This window comes from Erinaceus europaeus, chromosome X (genome assembly GCF_950295315.1).
Source record: "Erinaceus europaeus chromosome X, mEriEur2.1, whole genome shotgun sequence".
Lineage (NCBI taxonomy): Eukaryota > Metazoa > Chordata > Mammalia > Eulipotyphla > Erinaceidae > Erinaceus > Erinaceus europaeus.
This window is the reverse complement of record NC_080185.1, coordinates 71,390,545-71,405,918: the sequence shown is the minus strand read 5'-3', so window position 1 is coordinate 71,405,918 and position 15,374 is coordinate 71,390,545. Positions and strand designations below refer to the sequence as shown.

Genomic DNA, 15,374 nt, shown 5'->3' with positions numbered 1-15,374 from the left:
ACACCAAGATAGACTGGCTGGGCTTCATGCCGGATTCTCGTATCGCCAAGCTGCACATTAAGCTCACACGAGGCCGAGGCATGGTGTAGATGGAAAACAGATGATACCATTTTTGCAGTGCTAGGGATTAGTTGCCATTTTTTACAGTAATCAGATATCAGAGACATGTCTTTTGTGAGTGTTTCCTCGAGGATGTCGAACTTTGATGCCTGAGTTGCACAGCAGATATCATCGGCGTAGATGAACTTCCTTGAAGAAGTTTCTGGGAGGTCAGTGATGTAAATATTAAATAGTGTAGGAGCCAGAACAGAGCCCTGGGGGAGGCCACTTGAGACAAGTCTCCATCTGCTAGACTTGTCACCCAGGTGCACCTGGAATCTTCTGTTTTGAAGAAGAAACGATACAGTGTTGGCCACCCATGGAGGCAGGCATCTTGAGATCTTGACTAGGAGTCCACGGTGCCAGACCGTGTCATAGGCTGCTGTGAGATCAACAAAGACAGCACCTGTCTTTAAATTCTTCTGGAATCCATTTTCAATGTAAGTTGAGAGGGCCAGGGCTAGTTCGCAGGTAGATCATCCTGGGCGGAAACCAGCTTGGGCGGGTGATAGGAATTTCTCTGTAAGATGAGAAATACGTGACAGAAGCAGCCTCTCAAGGAGTTTGTAACACACGGAGAGGAGAGAAATTGGTCTATAGCTGGCGGCCAGTGTTGCGTCTTTCTTTGGTTTCAAAACCGCTATAATCTTCGCACGACGCCAAACTTTGAATGGGAATAAGACAGATTAATGATAATATTATACAAGTTACTATCTTATTACTATTAACCTGGTTTTCTTTAGTAAATGCTTCCTGGATTGCTGCAAACTTCTGTTTAATGTCTAACTTACTGAAAAAATTCATTCTGTATATATATATATATATTTTTAATTTTTTATAATTTATTTCTTTATTGGGGAATTAATGTTTTACATTCAACAGTAAATACAATAGTTTGTACATGCATAACATTCCCCAGATTCCCATTTAACAATACAACCCCCACTATGTCATTCATCATCTTTCATGGACCTGTATTCTCCCCACCCACCCACCCCAGAGTCTTTTACTTTGGTGCAATACTCCAATTCCATTTCAGGTTCTACTTGTGTTTTCTTTTCTAATCTTGTTTTTCAACTTCAGCCTGAGAGTGAGATCATCCCATATTCATCCTTCTGTTTCTGACTTATTTCACTCAACATGATTTTTTCAAGGTCCATCCAAGATCGGCTGAAAACAGTGAAGTCACCATTTTTTACAGCTGGGTAGTATTCCATTGTGTATATATACCACAACTTGCTCAGCCACTCATCTGTTGTTGGACACCTGGGTTGCTTCCAGGTTTTGGCTATTACAAATTGTGCTGCCAAGAACATATGTGTACACAGATCTTTTTGGATGGGTGTGTTGGGTTCCTTAGGATATATCCCCAGGAGAGGAATTGCAGGGTCATAGGGTAGGTCCATTTCTAGCCTTTGGAGAGTTCTCCAGACTGTTCTCTACAGAGGCTGGACCAATTTACATTCCCACCAGCAGTGCAGGAGGGTTCCTTTGACCTCACACTCTCTCCAGCATTTGCTGCTGTTACCTTTTCTGATGTATGACATTCTCACAGGAGTGAAGTGATATCTCATTGTTGTCTTGATTTGCATTTCTCTGACAATCAGAGACTTGGAGCATTTTTTCATGTGTTTCTCAGCCTTTTGGATCTCTTCTGTGGTGAATATTCTGTCCAAGTCCTCCCCCCATTTTTGGATGGGGTTATTTGTTGTCTTGTTATTGAGGCTGGCAAGCTCTTTATATATGTTGGTTATTAAACTCTTATCTGATGTATGGCATGTAAAGCTCTTCTCCCATTCTGTGAGGGGTCTCTTGGTTTGGGTAGTGGTTTCTTTTGCTGTGAAGAAGCTTTTTAATTTGATGTAGTCCCATAGGTTTATACTTGCCTTAGTCTTCTTTGTAATTGGATTCATTTCATTGAAAATGTCTTTAAAATTTATGCAGAAAAGAGTTCTGCCAATATTTTCCTCTAAGTATTTGATAGTTTGTGGTCTAACACCCAAGTCCTTGATCCACTTAGAATTTACTTTTGTATTTGATGAAATACAGTGATTCAGTTTCATTCTTCTGCATGTTTCAACCCATTGTTTCCAACACCATTTGTTGAAGAGACTCTGCTTTCTCCATGTAATAGTCTGGGCCCCTTTGTCAAAGATTAGATGTCCATAGGTGTGGGGCCTCATTTCTGGGCTCTCAATTCTATTCCACTGTTCACTGTGTCTGTTCATGTTCCAGTACCAAGCAGTTTTGATGACAATGGCCCTAGAATACAGTTTGAGATCTGGGAGTGTGATGCCTCCGGTTCTGTTCTTTTTTCTCAAGATTGTTTTGGCAATTCTAGGTCTTTTCTGGTTCCAGATAAACTTTTGTAGCATTTTTTCTATTCTCCTAAAAAATGTGCTTGGGATCTTGATGGGGATAGCATTAAATTTGTAGATGGCTCTGGGTAATATATTCATTTTGATGATGTTAACTCTTCCAACCCATGAACTTGGAATATCTTTCCACTTCTTTGTGTCTTTTTCAATTTCTTTGAGTAGTGACTCATAATTTTCAGTATACAAGTCTTTCACTTCTTTGGTTAGGTTTACGCCTAGATATTTTATTGTTTTTGTTGCTATAGTAAAAGGAATTGATTTCTGGATTTCAATTTCTTCTAACTTAGTGTCTGCATAGAGGAATGCCACTGACTTTTGAATGTTAATTTTATAGCCTGACACCTTACTGTATTGCCTGATGATTTCCAAAAGCTTCTTGCTGGATTCCTTAGTTTTTTCCATGTATACTATCATGTCATCTGCAAATAAGGAGAGTTTGACTTCTTCTCTTCCAATCTGTATGCCTTTAATTCCTTGCTCCTGCCTGATTGCTATGGCAAGAACTTCCAACACTATGTTGAATAGTAATGGTGATAGTGGGCAGCCCTGTCTAGTACCTGATCTGAGGGGAAATGCTTCCAGTTTTTCACCATTGAGTATGATGTTGGCTGTAGGTTTGCTATATATAGACTCCACTATCTTCAGGAATTTTTCATCTATTCCCATTTTTTGTAGTGTTTTGATCATAAAGGGATGTTGTATTTTGTCAAAGGCTTTCTCTGCATCTATTGATATGACCATGTGGTTTTTGGTCTTGCTTTTGTTGATGTGGTGGATCACATTGATTGATTTACGTATATTAAACCAACCTTGCATGCCTGGGATAAATCCCACTTGGTCATGATGAACAATCTTTTTGATATACTGCTGTATCCGGTTGGCTAGAATTTTGTTCAATTTTTCGCATCTATGTTCATCAGAGATACTGGTCTGTAGTTTTCTTTTTTGGTTGTGTCCCTGTCTGCTTTTGGTATCAGGGTGATGTTGGCTTCATAGAAGCTGGCAGGGAGTATTCCAGTGACTTCAATCTTCTCGAAGATTTTTAAAAGTAGAGGTATTAGTTCTTCTTTGAAGGTTTTGTAGAATTCATTTGTAAAACCATCTGGTCCAGGACTTTTATTTTTGGGAAGATTTTTGATAACTGTTTCAATTTCATTAGCTGTGATGGGCCTGTTCATGTTATCTACTTCCTCTTTACGTAGTTTTGGAAGTTGGTGGGTATCTAGGAAATCATCCATTTCTTCCAGGTTCTGTAGCTTGGTGGCATATAGTTGTTCATAGAAGCCTCGCATGATATGTTGAATTTCTGCAGTGTCTGTTGTGATATCTCCTCTTTCATTTATTATCCGATTTATTTGGGTCTTCTCCCTTTTTTGTTTTGTGAGTCTGGCTAAAGTTTTGTCAATTTTTGTACTCTTTCGAAGAACCAACATTTACTTTCATTGATCTTTTGTATGATTTTCCTATTCTCAATGTTATTTATTTCTTCCCTAACTTTAATGATTTCTGTCCTTCTGGTTGCTTTAGGATTCCTTTGTTGTTTTTCTTCTAGGTCTTTAAGATGTGCAATTAGGCTGTTTATTTGTGCTTTTTCTTGTTTCCTAATGTGTGCTTGTATAGCTATGAACTTCCCTCTTAGGACTGCTTTAGCTGTGTCCCAGATATTTTGATAGCTTGTGTCTTCATTTTCATTGAATTCTTGAAACATTTTGATTTCTTCCTTGATTTCCTCTTTTACCCAGAAGTTGTTAAGAAGTGTACTGTTGAGCTTCCACATTTTGGGACTGTTACTAATCTTTTGTTGATTGTTAAGTGTTAGTTTAATTCCACTGTGGTCTGAGAAGATGCTTGGGATGATTTCAGTGCTCTTGAATAGGCTGATGCTGTCTTTGTGGCCTAACATATGGTCTATCCTTGAGAATGACCCATGTGGATTTGAGTAAAGTGTGCATTCCAGTTTCTTGGGATGAATGACTCTGAAAATGTCCAATAGTTCTAGTTTATTTATCTCTTCATTTAGCTCCCTTATGTCTTTGCTGATTTTCTTCCTGGATGATCTGTCAAGTTGAGAGAGTGGGGTGTTGAAGTCCCCTACTATGATTGTGTTGCTGTTAATATATTGCTGTAGCTCTTTCAGTAGACGTTTGATGTATTTAGATGGCTTCTCCTTGGGTGCATAGATGTTAATAATTGTTAAGTCCTCTTGATTGACTGATCCTCTGAGCATTAAGTAGTGTCCATTCCTATCTTTTTTAATCTTATCTATTTTAAAGTCTATCATGTCAGATATGAGAATAGCTTTTCCTGCCCTTTTTTATGGGCCATTGGCTTGTATGATAGTTTTCCATCCTTTCACTTTAAGTCTGTGTTTGTCTTGTTGAGTTAGGTGAGTTTCCTGTAGACAACATATTGTTGGGTTGTGTTTTCTGATCCATCTTCCTACTCTGTGTCTTTTAATAGGTGAATTCAGGCCATTGACATTTATTGATATCAAAGATTGAAGATAATTTAACGCCGTTCTTGTAGAGTTTTAGAGTGTTCTGATATATGTCCTATTTGTGGTGGTCTGGTTGTTTATAGGAGACCTTTCAGAACTTCTTTCAGGGCAGGCTTGGTGATGGTTGCTTCCTTCAACTGTTGCTTGTCTGAGAAGGGTTTGATGCTTCCATCTAGTGTCTAAGTAAGTTAATTAAAGGGTTTACCGTGGTGGAAGTTAACAGTTTTTTCAATCCCTGAGTTGGAGCTCAGTGGTTTAAAAGCCTCTTTTTTTTTTCTTCCCTGTAGGCTATGGGAGACTGAGGGCTTTTAAACTATTAATAGGCTTCTTAGCTTAATCACTGACTCCTGACCAAGAGATAAAGCAGGGTGTGGCAGAGATAATCCAGTGGTTATGCAAAGATACTTTCATAGCCCCTCAGCTATGCCACCGAGGTATAGGTCTTCTCCTGAGTTTCCTGGTTAGATCTCTGTCCCCTGGTGTCCCTCCCTGCCACTGCTCCAGATTCTGAGCCAGTAGCAATGGAGACTCAGAGTTGCACTTGGTGAGTCTCTGGGGAGTCCTCTCCTCCCTTAAGCTGTTCCCTTGTTGGTGGAGCAGACTGGAGGTGGTGTCTCAACTGATAAACTGCTGAACTGTTAGCAGTCACTTAATCTCTCCTTAGGCTCCTCTCTCCTCTCTGTCACCAGCCACATGTGTTTGTACTCACGGGTGATTTATTGGGTTCTTATGGTCATTCTAGTCCCGTCTTGTTTCGGTCCCCGGTGGTCTCCTTTGGTATTCCTCCTGTTGTATGTCCCCAAAGCTAACCTTGTCATAGTAAAGACTCCTGTATATATATATATATATATATATATTTAAAATATTTATTTTATTTATTCCCTTTTCTTGCCCTTGTTGTTTTATTGTTGTAGTTATTATTGTTGTCGTCATTGTTGAGTAGGACAGAGAGAAATGGAGAGAGGAGTGGAAGACAGAGAGGGAGAGATAAAGACAGACACCTGCAGACCTGCTTCACCGCTTGTGAAGTGACTCTCCTGCGGGTGGGGAGCCAGGGCCTCACCGGGATCCTTCCGTGGGTCCTTGCGCTTTGTGCCACCTGCACTTAACCCATTGTGCTACAGCCGACTCCCCACTCTGTATATTTTTTCCAGCTTTATTATTGATTTGATAAGGTAGAGAGTATTGTGAGATACTTACTCTACCATTACTGATATTTATTCAGTAGATATTCTTGATACCTTGTTGTATACTCCTTTATTATTTTCCACTCATTCAATGCTTGGCTTTTGAAAACTTTTCCAGTTTTATCATTGATTTCTTTTTGAGAGGATTTGCTGAACTCTTTACATAATCATTTCAGAAGTCTTGTTCTTCATTTTCATGTTCTAATCTTCTGTTGTATATTTTAATTAGAGATTAATAGTTATATACAAAATTGTAAGACAACAGGGACTATATTTTCACACCACTCCCACCACCAAAGTTATGTCCCCCTCCTCCATGATAACTACCATAGTTCTCAAAAGGTGTTCGATAAGGGTTGACTATTTTTTTCAAGTTCACGTGCTTCAATTCTTTGTATTCCAGAGTCCAGCGGTGGCGCACCGGTTAAGTGCAGATGTCAGTTCTCTATATTCAACACATGAGTGAAACCATTTAGTAGTTTTTCTTCATTTCTTCTTTTTTAAAATTTTTTGATTTATTTATTTCCCCTTTTGTTGTCATTGTTTTTCATTGTTGTAGTAGTTATTATTATTGTTGCTGTTATTGATGTCATTGTTAGATAGGACAGAGAGAAATGGAGAGAGTAGGGGAAGACAGAGGGGGGAGAGAAAGATAGATACCTGCAGACCTGCTTCACTGCCTGTGAAGCGACTCCCCTGCAAGTGGGGAGCCAGGGACTCGAACCGGGATCTTTCCTCTGGTCCTTGCGCTTCGTGCCATGTGCGCTTATCCTGTTGCGCTACCACCTGACTCCCTCTTCATCTCTTTACTTACTTCACTGACCATAATTACCTCCAGGTTCATCTGTTTTGTCCCAAAGGACATAATATCATCTTTTTAAATTGCTGAGTAGTACTTCATTGAGTATATGTCCTATAAATTCTTTATGCAGTCGTCTGTTATTGGACATTTAGGTTGTTTCCAAATTATGTCTGTTGTGAATAATGTAGCTATGAGTACAGGGGGGGGTTGCATTTGTCCCTAGGAATTAATGTTTTTATGTGTTTTGTATAAGTATGATATTACTGGATCATAAGCTATTATTTCCATTTTTAGTTGTTTAAGGTTCTTCATACTGTTCTCCATAGTTGTCCTTCAATTTTATTTTATTTTTTTTTTAATATTTATTTTATTTATTTATTTCCTTTTGTTGCCCTTGTTGTTTTATTGTTGTAGTTATTATTGTTGTTGTTGGATAGGACAGAGAGAAATGGAGAGAGGAGGGGAAGACAGAGAGGAGGAGAGAAAGATAGACACCTGCAGACCTGCTTCACCGCCTGTGAAGCGACTCCTCTGCAGGTGGGGAGCCGGGGTTTGAACCGGGATCCTTATGCCGGTCCTTGTGCTTTGCGCCACCTGCGCTTAACCCGCTGCGCTACAGCCCGACTCCCGTCCTTCAATTTTAGAATACCAAACTGAATTACAATCTCATATGAACCATATGACAAGGGCAGGAGTATATAACATAATGGCTATGCAAAGAGATTCTCATGCCTGAGGCTCCACAGTCCCAGGTTCAATCCCCCGTACCACCATAAGCCGAGCTGGTAAAAAAAAAAATACAATAAATAAATAAATAAATAAGATATAACTGTGTTAAAAAATAAAACATGATAGTACATTCTCAGAGATGCGAAGGTAGAAAACTTTTGTCATCCACCAACCTTCACTAAAAGTAGTGCTGTATAGTTCAGCAGGGTGAATAAAAATCTAGTGGCAAGCAAGACTCTTAATATAAGAAACTGGGGCTGGGTGGTGGTGCACCTGATTGAGCGCACACATTACAGTGCACAAGGACCCAGGTTCAAGCCCCTGGTTCCCATCTGCGGAGGGAAAGCCTCACAAGTGGTGATGCAGGGCCGCAGGTGTCTCTTTGTCTTCTCTCCCTCTCTATCATCACTTTCCCTCTCAATTTCTGGCTGTCTCTATACAAAATAAAGATAATAAAAAATATATAAGAAATGATGTCACTGAATAGTGACTAAAAGAGAAAGACTTAATAAGATCCTGGAATCACATCTTTGTTCATTATGACATAAAAATGGTCTCTTGATCATATGTAAAGTATATTAATAATGCAAATATTATTTTGTTAATCATGTGCTACAGAATTCTCCTTCATTCTTTTAAAATAATTCATAGGGCCTGGTGGTGGTGGCTCAGTGGCGGCTCAGTGCACAAGGACCTGCAGCGGGGAAGCTTCGTGAGTGGTGAAGCAAGTGCTGCAGTTGTAATTCTTTCTCTTTTCCTCTGCTTCTCTCTTGCCTCTCAAATGCTTTCTTTCCTATGGAATCAAAGAAAAGAAAAGAAAAGAGAGGAAAGGACAGAAAAGAAAAAAGGGGGAGAGGATAAAATTGGCTGTTGGGAGCAGTGGACTCATTGTGCAGGCATAGAGCCCCAGTGAACCCTTATGTCAGTTCAAATAAACAAACACTCTTGTTTAACAAAGGAAAAAGTTTATTTTGAATGACAGATTCTTTCTTTCACAGGTGAAAGGAATGACATGTGCTTCATGTGTTCATAAAATAGAATCTACTCTAACAAAACTGAGAGGGATATTCTACTGTTCTGTGGCCCTAGCAACCAACAAAGCACATATTAAATATGATCCAGAAATTGTTGGTCCCAGAGATGTTATTCACGCAATTCAAGTAAGTGCCAATAGTTGCCTTTCTGTATTCTTACCATTCAGTTAGCATTCCTTTGAATCACTTCTGTTTTTTTTTAAATTTTTTTTATATTTATTTTATTTATTTATTCCCTTTTGTTGCTCTTGTTGTTTTATTGTTGTAGTTATTATTGTTGTTGTTGTTGGATAGGACAGAGAGAAATGGAGAGAGGAGGGGAAGACAGAGAGGAGGAGAGAAAGATAGACACCTGCAGACCTGCTTCACCGCCTGTGAAGCGACTCCCCTGCAGGTGGGGAGCCGGGGTTTGAACCGGGATCCTTATGCCGGTCCTTGTGCTTTGCGCCACCTGCGCTTAACCCGCTATGCTACAGCCCGACTCCCCACTTCTGGTTTTTATTAGAGACAAATAAAGTAAGTCTGATCCCTTTGTTTACTATAGATGAGAAGATCTATCTCAAAGGTCAGTGTAAATATATGTTTCTCTTTTTGTTGTTGTTGTCAGTAAGAGTTAGTTAAAGGTATGCTAGCACTATTAAATTAGGAGAATATGTATGCTAGAACCACAAATCATTGGTCTAAATTTTAGAGTTCTTAATAAGGTCCCTGTACACTTTGTCAGCTGAACTAAAGAATGGATTCATTTCCCCCCCCCCCAAATTATTAACTGCATTTCTTAGTTTACTTTTTTGATATAAGAATCTTTACCGAGGAGAACTGAATTTTAATTAAGTCATTAGTTTGAGAATGGTAGGATAAATATTAACTAGAGTTGACAAGTTGTGTCTTTGATGAAATATTAGAAAAAAAATAAGAGCAGGAAACACACTTTCATCTTTGTATTCTCCAGAGTGGCTTCACGTGGTAATTTAGCTGCATTGTTGTTTTGCAAGATTTGTTTATTTTATGGGGGGGGCAGATCACTACTGAAATTGAGTCTAGCACTCTAACTATTGTACGACCTCTTGGGTCAAGATCATTGTTCCAGTATATAGCATATACAGTGCTGGGAATTCAAACTGAGATCTCACATATACAAGTCCTTCTTCGTACCTATTGAGCTACCTCCAGGCTGTTGAACTGCATTGTTCTTTAAAAAAACAGAAAACAAAATACAAACCAGAGCAGTGCTCAGACCTGGTTATGGGATTGAATCTGGGAACTTGGAGCCTCAGTCATGAAAGTCATTTTATATGACCATTATGTTATCTCCCTAGGTTAACAGTATTGTTCCTTTTTGTGTATTATCTTTATTTATTTATTGGATAGAGACAGCCAGAAATCAAGAAGGGAGGGGGAGATAAAGAGAGAGAGAGAGAGGGAGCTGGGCAGTGGTGTAGCAGGTTAAGCGCACATGGTGGAAAGTTCATGGGCCAGCACAAGGATCCTGGTTCGAGCCCCCAGCTCTGCACCTGCAGGGGGGTTGCTTCACAGGCAGTAAAGCAGGTCTGCAGGTGTCTACCTTTCTCCCCCCCCCCCCGTCTTCCCCATCTCTCTCCATTTCTCTGTGTCCTATCCAACAACAATAACAATACTGACAACAATGACGATAAACAACAAGGACAACAAAAGGGAAAATTATTAAAAAAAATAGATAGAGAGAGGGGGGGAGAGGGAGAGGGAGAGGCACCTGCAGCCCTACTTCACCACTTGTGAATCTTTTCCCCTGCAGGTGGGGACTAGGGGCTTGAACCTAGGTCCTTGCACAATGTAATGTGAGCACTCAACCAAGTGTGCCACCACATGGCTCCAACAGCATTGTTCTTAATGACAATTCTATAACTTAGAATTTCTACTCTCTATCTCTCTTTCTCCATATATATAGTAGTGAAATAATTGTTTTTCATGATTTTTTTTTAGAGTTTGGGATTTGAAGCTTCTTTGGTTAGGAAGGATCGGTCTGCAAGTCACCTAGACCATAAACGAGAGATAAGACAGTAAGTACTTATGGACTGTTAGTAAAAAGCAGATTTGGCTCCTCGTTACAGTTTGAACATGCTGTTAGCTTGTTAGTTTTTGCAGTGTTATCCTTACACTGGGTAGGGTGGTAACAATTTTACTTATTTATATTACATAGAATCTTTAGCTATGAGCTGTGTACTATAATGAATTTTCTTTTTTATATAAGATGGAGAAGATCCTTTCTTGTGAGCCTCTTTTTCTGTATTCCTGTAATGGGGCTGATGATATATATGATGGTTATGGACCACAACTTTGAAATTCTTCATCTTAATCAAAACATGACTCAAGAAGAGATGATCAGCATTCATTCTTCAATGTTCCTGGACCACCAGATCCTGCCAGGATTGTCCATTATGAATTTACTTTCCTTTCTGTTGTGTGTCCCTGTACAGGCAAGTTGAAATGTTAAGCATGTATATTTGTTAATAATCCAAGATAACCAAAATGTGGCAAGCAATGCTATTTCAATTATAAACAACTGCTAGTGAGCAGGGTGGGGGGTAAAGTGCGCTTAACCCACTGTGAAGTTAGAACTATCACCTGTCAAACGACAGTGTGGTGCACAACCTTTTTTTAAAAAAAAAATTTTTATTATCTTTATTTATTGGATAGAGACAGTCAGAAATCGAGAGGGAAGGGGGTGATAGGGAGAGAGAGAGAGACACCTGCAGCACTGCTTCACCACTCACAAAGCTTTCCTCCTGAGGTGGGGACTGGGGGCTTGAACTTGGGTCCTTGTGTATTATAACATGTGGGATCAACCAGGTGCACCACCTCCTGGCCCCAGGAACTCACAGTTTTTCTATTTATTTATTTATTTATTTATTTATTTATTTATGTATTTATTTCCCTTTTGTTGCCCTTGTTTATCATTGTTGTTGTTATTGTTGTTATTGCTGTCATTGGATAGGACAGAGAGAAATTGAGAGAGGAGGGGAAGACAGAGAAGGGAGAGAAAGATAGACACCTACAGACCTACTTCACCACCTGTGAAGCAAACCCCCTACAGGTGGGGAGTCGGGGGCTCGGACTGGGGTTTTACACCGGTTCTTATGGTTCGCGCCACATGCGCTTAACCTGCTGTGCCACCGTCCAGCTCCCAGGAACTCACACTTTTAAGTCCAACCCTCTAGCCACTGTGCCACCCCATAGTCACCAAAAACTGTATCATTATTGATGTTTTATTGTCATATAAAATAATTACAATGCTTAGTATTATACTATGATCTTTATTTCTCCCTTGGAATTACTTTCTTATTTATTTCCTTTTGTTGCCCTTATTTTATTATTGTAGTTATTATTATTGTTATTGATGTCATTATTGTTGGATAGGACAGAGAGAAATGGAGAGAGGAGAGGAAGACATGGGGAGAGAAAGATAGATACTTGCAGACCTGCTTTACCGCTTGTGAAGCGACTCCTGCGGGTGGGGAGCCAGAGGCTCGAACTGGGATCCTTAGGCCGATGCTTGCACTTTGTGCTACTTGCACTTAACCCACTGTGCTACCGCCCAACTCCTGGAATTACTACTTTCTATATGTTTGTCACTCTTCTTATGAAATAGACTTTTTCTGGAATATTTTCATATAGTAAATATATTCCTCTATTTATATAGTATAAGTAGCAATGGTTTTTAAAAATCTTAATGTTCTTTTTAATTTTAATAAACAGTAGGTTTTGGTTAAGTTTACCAATAAAAGTGAACTAACAGCTTTTGATCTATCACTTAAATTGAGTTTTAAATGATCATCAATAGAAGCTGTTTGCCTAGATCTTTTTATATCATCAAAAGAGAAATCCAAGAAACATCTGATTTTATAATATAATGTAATATAATATAATACCCATAGGTCACAGAGTTCCCAAGGGCTTTTTGACAATTTGAGTTCCTATGCTTGCACATGCGCACAAACATACACACACACACACACACACACACACACACACACACACACCCCTTCCAAAACATTAACTCTATTGCTTTAAATTAAAAGATATCCTTAGTCTTTATGGGCTAGATAGTAGTCATAGGATATATATATATATATAGTTTTTCTAGGTAGAGAGTAATAGAAACCACCACAACAAAGCTTCCTTCAGTGCAATGGACCAGGCTCACAACTGGGTCACACACATAGTAAAGCAGTGCACTATTCAAGTGAGCTATATTGTCTACAATAGTCAAAAGACACTAATATAGATGCTGTATCTTACTGACACATGTGTGTCTGAAATTATGCATTTTTTAAAAAAGCAATGATTATTGTTCTTGTATTGCAGTTTTTTGGAGGCTGGTACTTCTACATTCAGGCCTACAAAGCTCTGAAGCATAAAACTGCAAACATGGATGTGCTTATCGTGCTGGCAACCACCATCGCATTTGCCTACTCTTTGGTTATTCTTCTGGTTGCACTATATGAGAGAGCCAAAGTCAACCCAATTACTTTCTTTGACACACCTCCTATGCTATTTGTTTTTATTGCATTAGGCCGGTGGCTAGAACATATAGCAAAGGTAAAGTAAGATGTGGTAACATTTCCTAAAATCTTAGGTGGATGAATGACCTTAGTATATTCTAGATAAGTTACTGGAAATATTCACTGACTTATGTAGTTAAACACTTGCTGGGAAATGTATTTTTGACTTGACATTATTTTCAGTAGATATTCATTTCGAAATTTACCAACAAGTTGGTCCTATCTTGAGGAAATGTGAATATATATATACATACCTGGGACAACAACAGTCTTGTAAATCAGCATTTCCACCAATAAAATAATCTATACTATGGTTTTGTTAATGTCTCCTTTAAAACAAAAAGATCTACCAAATTTATGAAATTCATGCTGTAGATAATATTGTATGTCCATGATTATTTTGAGAGAGATATTGGAAAGTACTTATTTATTTGTCACACAGAAATATTGATGTCCATTTTATTTGATTACAGAGCATAAGTCTATGGCTCAGGCTACAGGTTGTAGCTGTTTTTGCTAATGTGTTTAAAAGTAGTTTTGCCCCTTCTGCAACCCACAACGACCCTGGGTCCATACTCCCAGAGGGATAGAGAATGGGAAAGCTATCAGGGGAGGGGATGGGATATGGAGACCGGGTGGTGGGAACTGTGTGGAGTTGTACCCCTCCTATCCTACGGTTTTGTTAATGTCTCCTTTCTTAAATAAATAAAAAAGAAAAAAAGTAGTTTTGCCTTAACTTCATCAGCATTGATTCCTATTTCAATTGTTTGGTAAACTAATAGGCATTAAGTGACATCACAGAGTTGCTATCATTTAGTTCTTTTTAAACAAATTGCCCATTTTTGCCCATATACGTGTAGGCTATCTGATGTCATTCCTATTAATACATTATTTCTTTCTGTACTATACCTATTGATATGTTTTACATTTTGTGTAATTCATATATTTAGAGTGGAAATATTTTCTGATTGGAGCTAATTAATATTTCAGCTACTTTATTTTAGGTAAATGTTAAATATTGTATATTATGTGGTTTAGCTTATGTTTATTTTATTTGATAGAGAAATTGAGAAGAGAAGGGGAGATAGAGAAGAGGGAGACCTGCAGTTCTGCTTCACTGACTAAAGTTTTCTCCCTATGGGTGGGGACTGGGAGCTTCAGATGGGATGTTTGAGTTTGGTAATATAAGTGCTCAACCAGTTGTGACACTGCTGGGCCCTTCATTTTTGGTTTAGTTAAAACCTGAGATTTTTTTTTAGCATTATTAATATGTCTGTTTTAATTTATAGGGCAAAACATCAGAAGCTCTTGCCAAGCTAATTTCACTGCAAGCTACAGAAGCAACTATTGTAACTCTTGACTCTGATAATATCCTTTTGAGGTATTTGTCTTCATTCTTCCCTCTCTTTTTTTTAGATTTGTATGCAAAATATCAAATACACATCAAAGTATAGAGGAGTAAAATAAGATACATAATTTAAGTTATTTGCCTTTTTTTCATGATTACTTTGTTTATCCATTCTGTTGCAGGAATATTTTAAAGTAAATTCCAATTATATCATTTTACTGCTAAATCTTCTTATAATATGTCTTTAAAAAAGAATGTACTCTTACATAATGATAGTACCATATTGCACCTAAGAAAAGGAAGAATAATTAGTTACTGTCTAGTGCACAGTTCATATTCATATTTATTCTGTTGCCTCTATAATGTTTTAAGTTTCTTTATTTGAAATAGAATTCTAAGTAGATCCATCATTGCATTTGACTGACATTCTTTCAATAGCTCTTCCTTCTTTTCCTTACTCATACAATGCCTTTTTTATTTTAAATTTTATTTTTATTTTTGAGAGAGAGTCAGAGAGAGAAAGACACACAGAGAGAAATACCAGAGCACTGCTCAGCTCTGGCATATGGTGGTGCGGGGGATTGAACCTAGGACTTCTGAGCCTCAGTCTGTTTGCATAACCATTATGCTATCTCCCCTAACCACAATTGCCTTTTTAAAGAAGTATCAGTGAACAGGTTCCTAGCTTAAATGTTGGTTCTAGATTCCATTGGTATTAACTGTGGAGCCATAATCTTAACATGCATTTAAAAGCTTATA

At 38.4% G+C, this 15,374-nt stretch overlaps 1 protein-coding gene across 2 annotated transcripts in view; it reads left to right on the top strand.

Annotated features, from left to right (window-relative positions):
- ATP7A (ATPase copper transporting alpha) overlaps positions 1–15,374 on the top strand; it is a 135,040-nt gene that overhangs the window by 65,365 nt on the left and 54,301 nt on the right. For both annotated transcript variants that reach the window (XM_007534345.3, XM_060182537.1), the window contains exons 7-11: positions 8,691–8,852; positions 10,689–10,765; positions 10,957–11,182; positions 13,071–13,304; positions 14,557–14,648. In XM_007534345.3, the coding sequence (XP_007534407.2) occupies positions 8,691–8,852; positions 10,689–10,765; positions 10,957–11,182; positions 13,071–13,304; positions 14,557–14,648 (791 nt within the window). The remainder of the gene's footprint in view (positions 1–8,690; positions 8,853–10,688; positions 10,766–10,956; positions 11,183–13,070; positions 13,305–14,556; positions 14,649–15,374) is intronic.